Raw genomic sequence first — 6591 nt, 5'->3', positions numbered from 1 at the left:
AAATTTCTAGTACTAAGACTAGTTCTAGAATTAACGTTAGTTCCATAAAATTTAAGTTGGAAAAAAATAGATTCATATATCCAAGTTGTTCCAAATATACTTAAAAGTTTTCAAATAAGCAAATCAAGCATCAGATTTTTTTAATTAAAATTCAATTAACTATTCAGTTTTTCAGTCTCAATAACCACATTTCAAGTGCTATACAGCCACAGATGGCCAGACGACATCCTACTGGACGGTGCAGCTTAAGAAGATACACAAAATACTTATGAGCCAGCATCTTTATATTTCCTACCAAATTTATGAAATATTTAAGTTCTTTTTTTCTTTGCCACATCCTAGAACCCAAAGGCACAGATGAACAGCTTTGAATTTCAGCATAGATGGTATTTTACATTAAAAAAAAATCACCTATCACTCAATTTACTCATTATATCTAAAAGAACTTTCAAAAAAACCTACTGCCTGAAATACGTAAAAAATGGGTTTTTTATTTAAACTGTGAGAGCGTTACAGAGTATATCTTTTGACAAATAATGACGCACGGTAGCCAGCAAAGGTGCCGCTTTCCTGTTCGCCACGCCCATCCCCCGCCCCGCCCTCCACACGCACGCACCCGCCCGCGCGAACACACACGCCGACGCGCGCACACAGGCGCGCACACACGGCTGCGACACACACGCACGCGCGCGCCTGCTGCTCCCTCGCTCCCGGCGCTGCCGCGGGGAAGTTTCCGGAGCAGTGGGGCGGACTTCGCACGGTGGGCCTCCAGGCCCCTTTCGAGCGACGTTAGACCCCGCCCTTCTCCAGATCCGCTCGAGGAGAGAGTGGAAAGGTGCCCAGGGAGGCGGAGAGTAGCTCTGTAGCTGTCAGCTGGTCAGTAGCCCCACCTCAGGAGGCGAGGGATTTCGTGAGCCCAGGAACAGAACACGTTTCCTGCAGGAACAGGCCGAGACTTGGAAACGGCCTCAGCCAGGCAGGTGTGAGGCGGCTGTGCTGCGGTCGAGGGCTCAGGGTGGGCTTTCCCCGTCCCAGCAGGCGCCCCGTGAATCTGGTGTCTCCACGGTCGGTCAAGCCGTAATGTTAGCCGTGGGACGTTCGGGACCCGAGGAGCGCCATTCTCCTGAGTTCTCTTTGGTTGGGTTTCCCACAAAAACGTGGTCACAACAAAAACTGTTTTTCCACACACACGAAACGGCCCCGAAACTTTTTTCCCACGCGCTCACTTACTCTGCGCCCCCCACCCCCTTTAGGCTTAGCCTCAGGAGTCGGGTGACCTCTCCGAACACCGACTCCGCCAAATCCCGAGAGTAAACACAGCCCGACGCCGCGGGAGACCTGAGAGGAGAGAAAACTCTGTGAACCCCAAACACACTCTCCTGTTTTCCCGGCGCTTGGAAGGAAAAAAAAAAAAAGGCGGCCCTTCGGCGCGCTATGCATGCTAGGATGAGTAGTTCCTTCACGCCGCGGGGCGCGGGGTCAGGGCGGAGCTCTTGCTGACTCCGCGGAAGAGAACTACAATTCCCGCCGTGCCCCGCGGCAGAGTGAGAGGGGCCGGCCGGGAGGGCGTGCGCCACGCTTGCGCAAGTCCAGGGGCCGGAGGGAGGCGGAGGCGCAGCGGTCCAACTGCTGAAGTCTCCATGTGACAGAGAGTGGGGTCCCCACCTCCAAGCGCCGCTCGACTCTGTCCGGGCCCCTAGAACTGTGCACTGTTTCGGCGCCAACAGATAGCAGGCCGGGAACCTTGGGTGTGCGGTCGTGCCGCCGCCGAACTTGGCGTGCAGAGCGAATTGCCGTCGCCGGGCGGGTGCCTGAGGGACCCGGCGGCGAGAGGCGGAGCGGCGGGGCGAGCGCGGATTTCTGTCAGCGCCGGCGCCCCGGAGCGCGGAGACATGAACGGCTTCACGCCCGAGGAGATAAGCCGCGGTGGAGACGCCGCCGCCGCAGTGGCCGCCGTGGTCGCAGCAGCGGCCGCCGCCGCCTCGGCGGGGAACGGGACCGGCGCGGGCTCCGGGGCCGAGGTGCCCGGCGCCGGGGCGGTCTCGACAGCCGGGCCCCCGGGAGCTGTGGGGCCGGGCCCTGGGCAGCTGTGCTGCCTGCGGGAGGACGGCGAGCGCTGCGGCCGGGCGGCGGGCAACGCCAGCTTCAGCAAGCGGATCCAGAAGAGCATCTCCCAGAAGAAGGTGAAGATCGAGCTGGACAAGAGCGTAAGTGACGGCGGGACCGCCGGGCCCCGGGGGCCCCGGGAGCCGGCGGAGGCGTGGGTTGCCGGCGGGGTCCTCCAGACCCGGTTGCAGGGTGGGCTCGTTGTGAGGTCCCTGGTAGTCAGCAAACAACAAAGTCGCTGCAACTCCGACCGCCACCCGCAACGCGCACACACTAACACACAAGCTGCCGTTCCCCTCCTCCCCGGCCGTTGTGCTCCGGCTGCCTGCGTCCCTCCCGCGCTGTCCTCCCTCTTCCTCCTCCGCTGCGATCAGGAAGCGAAACAAAGGGGACCACCGCACCGAGGGCCCAGAGTAGTTTTCTTGCAGCCCGGCAGCCGCTTCTGGAATGGAGGCGCCTTTGTTTTGCTGCCCGAGCTTGCGTTTGGCCTCAGGGAGTAGTGGCTCCCCTTGTCTGGGGAGAGGGGAGCCCTGCAGGACCTTACACCGCAGTCAGAGAAGATCCTGTTCTTCCCTGTGTTCCATCTCGTTCTCCAGAACGCAGGGTGGGAGGGAAGCCAGGCTCACCGCCGCCTGGCGAGGAGCAGGGGTTGCAGCGGCGTTGGCGCTGTCAGCTCCTAGGGCGGCTACTCCGAAGGTGGGGAGCACGTAACCTATCCGCTTGGCAGCCATCAGGACTTTTTCCGTCCTTTTGAACGTCTGTTCTTTTGACCATCTGTGAGGGGTTTAGAAATAACCATTGCTACTTTTCGGAGATCTGGCTGGCGGTAAATGAATAATAAGATATCAGAACCTAGCACAAGTCCTGCATGTTTTTAACTCGCGCTTAGCTTAGAAATAAATGTAAAAGCCTGTTAGCTCAGTCCTTGTTTTTTTTTTTTTTGAGGCGTTAACTGTCAATATACGAAGCCCAATATTTCAAATGTTACTATACAGCTCTCAAAAGTATAAGTCATTAAAGTTTTTGAAAAGTTTATTGTGACACTTTCCGCCTGTTTTTCAGTGGTGTTCATGAAAAACTTTTCAGGGAACTTTCGTAATTTCAGATTGCTTTGATTGGAAAAACGCATTACAGATAAACACATCCATTTAATACTCAGAAAAGTTTGTAATTGAAATATAAATATAGTTAGGATATAAAATCGATAGCTCATTTGTAAAAATGGATAGTTTTGTATCTGGAATATAATACTTTGGGTATTAAGTTAGAAAGATTAGAAAGCATACACTATACTATTTAAGTAGGCTCTTTAAGTAGAGAAAATTAAAATCAAGTAGCAAAATTGTGGGCAACATCATCTTTCCCCTTGTTAGTTGGCTCCAGCATGAACTAACTAATTTGGGTCACCCTAACGGCAGTTTGATGACAAAACCCACAAGGTTGGAATTTCTCATCTCCTCTGCCTCCCTCTCTTCCCCAACTGGCACCACCCCTCCTTGCCTCATCCTTTTAACAGTATTGCCAGACATCTTATGTTTAACAGGGTACAGTGTTTAAAAGTAGAAAGAAACATGCCATTGTCTTAACAATGGCCTGTTTTGACTGTCTTTATTTTTAATAATACACTGTGGACTATGCCTTTTACTAATATGTAGACACATTTTTACTGTAATCATATGCAGTCTGTGAAACTTTTCTGTTTCAGGCAAGGCATCTTTATATATGTGATTATCATAAAAACTTAATTCAGAGTGTTCGAAACAGAAGAAAGAGAAAAGGGAGTGATGATGATGGAGGTGATTCACCTGTTCAAGATATTGATACTCCAGAGGTAGATTAAAGTTTATGTGTGTTTAATGTAAATCCTAAGTAATGCATTTTGAAACTTGCATAAAAAGATACAAACATTTTAAAAAATGTTTAAAGCATTTGAGAAATCTGAAAATGAAAGCAAAATTAAAAACAGCCAGTTAACATGCATTTACACAATCTGAATTGTTATATTTTCAGTTGACAATTCTTACAGCTCTGTTGTCATATAACTTTTTTGACCCCATTTTATAATATTTATCCCCAAAAGATTAAGGTGTTTAATAATTTCTAGTTTTGATTATATAAAAGACTTGTTTGACAACAGAATTAAATTTTTATTGTGCTGAAGTTGAAATGTTTGTTATTATACATGATAATGGTAAGTTTCCAAAAAATTATATAAACTAATTCATATATGTTAATTTTTTCTAGGTTGATTTATACCAATTACAAGTAAATACACTTAGGCGATACAAAAGACACTTCAAGCTACCAACCAGACCAGGACTTAATAAAGCACAACTTGTTGAGGTATATATGAGTTTTAAGCTATTTAAACTAGAGTTCGTTTGCACAAACAAGGGATGATTAAATGCTAATGAAATTATTAATGCAGTGTATGTAACAGTACATTTTAGTTCAAAAGATCTAAGTTAATAAAAAAATCTATTGTGGAAGAATCTAGTTTCCTAGAAATGTTTGTCTGCCACGTAGGAAATTCCTTTATGTAATGACTACTCAATGGGTTGTTATAGCATCTTCTAATACTGGTTTTCGAAATATTAAATGAGAATTTTTTTAATCCTCATTTTAGAAATCAGTTAGCTTTAAAATTCCATTTAACCAGTGAATATTTGAACACCTAATTGAGGCATAATAAATTAATAAGCTTTAATACCTTTGTTAGAGTTATTTTTTTGAAGTTTCTGGTAAAATACAGAATGAGCCCCTAAACAGTATTCGTATAACTTGCTGATTTAACTATTTCAGAATTTGTCCTTGTTGATGTTAGTTTGTTTTATTAGAAGTATCCATGTTTTCTTCACATACAGAAGAGGCAAAGACTTTACTCTCTTACATGCAGTTTGCTTTGATATAGGACTGCTAGTCCTTCAGTGAGTTTTGAAAAGTTGGCCGAGTGTGTGTGTTCTCAGGAAGTAATAGAACCAAGAAATCTGTACATCTTATTAAGATGCTTATAGATTTATATATTTATCATTTAATTATATTTAAAATAAAAAATTTTAGTCCCAGCTATTCAGGAGGCTGAGGCAGGAGTATCACTTGAGCCCAGGAGTTCAAGTCCAGCCTAGAAAACGTAGCAAGACCCTGTCTCTAAAAAAAAAATTTAACCTACTAAACAGAATAGAAATGTAAATATATAAATCAGTTTTCTCATATTCTTCAGCTTCAATTTAGTAGTTACCCAACATTTTTTAAAATGTGCATACTGAATAAGATAAAAGATGAATAGAAGTTACAATTCTTTGGCAGAATGCTTTTTAACATAGTTAAAATCCAAGGTATTAACTACTTAGCCAGAATTTGTTCTTTATTTCTAGCCTAGGCAACAAAAATTTAATTTTTCTTTAAATTTGATTTAAAAGATCTAGTTCTTTTTGGATTGTATAATACATCACTGTAACATAAATATAGCTACTACTTATCATGATGAAATGTATCAGATACTAATTGAGTGAAGGCACCTTTGTTCTGGGACCAATGAGACCCAAAGAACTGATTATATTAAATGTTATGTTTAAGTACATATATATTTTAAATGCATATATCATACCTGAAATTTTTTCTAATTTGACCTTCTAAAAACAGTTCTATTATTTCTAGAGCTATTTTCTTTTTTAACCATAAGAAATTGGCCAGGTGCAGTGGCTCATGCCTGTAATCCTAAGGCCAAAGTGGGAGGATTGCTTGAGGTCGGGAGTTTGAGAACAGCCTGAGCAAGAGCAAGACCCCGTGTCTACAAAAAATAGAGAAAATTAGCCGGGCCTGGTGGCATATGCCTGTACTCTGAGCTACTTGGGAGGCTGAGGCAGGAGAATCACTGGAGCCCAGGAGTGTGAGGTTGCAGTGAGCTATGACGACGCCTCTGCACTCTAGCCTGGGTGACACAGAGAGAATGTTATTCTTTAGTCAGAAATGCAGATATTAATAGATTAAGGAATGTACAAATGTAACATATTTATTTTAAGGGATTCCAGTGTTGGATAGCTATCTTCCTTCACTCCCTTAGTTATTGTGTGAATAAACTTTTCTTTAAGAAGTTTTTTCTTCTAGAATCTAGATATGCATGTCAGCACCCCAATATTATTCTATTGGTAGTTGCAATGTACATGTTGTATTAGCACAATAAAAAGACAAGGAAGCAGGTAGACATCCTTCATTGAACATTCCTCTTTCTTCTCTCATTTTCCATCCATAATTTTTATTCAGAAAAATTTTCAAGGTACCTTGACAAAGAATACTGCCAATGAATGAATAAGTGAATATAGGTTGCAGGAAACATATTTGTTAAGATATTTTGTGGTTTGTTTCTCTAGTACCAAAAATTTTTCAACTTCGTATTTATCCTTTTTCCATCAAAAGAGTGTAAACCATTACAGGTTTAATGATGCATGTAGACTCTTCTGTTTTATTTCATTGGTATTTAAAGTT

The 6591-nt window shown here is 44.1% G+C and overlaps 1 protein-coding gene across 1 annotated transcript; it reads left to right on the top strand.

Moving 5' to 3' along the window:
• Window positions 1-1637: 1637 nt before the first annotated feature.
• SAP30 (Sin3A-associated protein, 30kDa) lies at window positions 1638-4506 on the top strand. Its single transcript, XM_012651644.1, has 3 exons — window positions 1638-2207; window positions 3812-3937; window positions 4351-4506. The coding sequence occupies exons 1-3, from the start codon at window positions 1893-1895 to the stop codon at window positions 4504-4506; spliced, it is 597 nt and encodes a 198-aa protein (XP_012507098.1). The 5' UTR covers window positions 1638-1892.
• Window positions 4507-6591: the final 2085 nt, after the last annotated feature.

The sequence above is a fragment of the Propithecus coquereli genome, unplaced genomic scaffold (genome assembly GCF_000956105.1).
Source record: "Propithecus coquereli isolate 6110/MARCELLA unplaced genomic scaffold, Pcoq_1.0 Scaffold36, whole genome shotgun sequence".
NCBI classification, from domain to species: Eukaryota; Metazoa; Chordata; class Mammalia; order Primates; family Indriidae; genus Propithecus; species Propithecus coquereli.
This window is presented reverse-complemented; position numbering and strand designations above follow the sequence as displayed.

Excerpts from the sequence above, each read along its gene's own strand:
- SAP30 (XM_012651644.1), top strand. The coding sequence starts at position 1,893 with ATGAACGGCTTCACGCCCGAGGAGATAAGCCGCGGTGGAGACGCCGCC. Across the intron at positions 2,208-3,811 it reads AGATCGAGCTGGACAAGAGC|GCAAGGCATCTTTATATATG; the intron begins GTAAGTGACGGC and ends TTTCTGTTTCAG. Across the intron at positions 3,938-4,350 it reads AAGATATTGATACTCCAGAG|GTTGATTTATACCAATTACA; the intron begins GTAGATTAAAGT and ends AATTTTTTCTAG.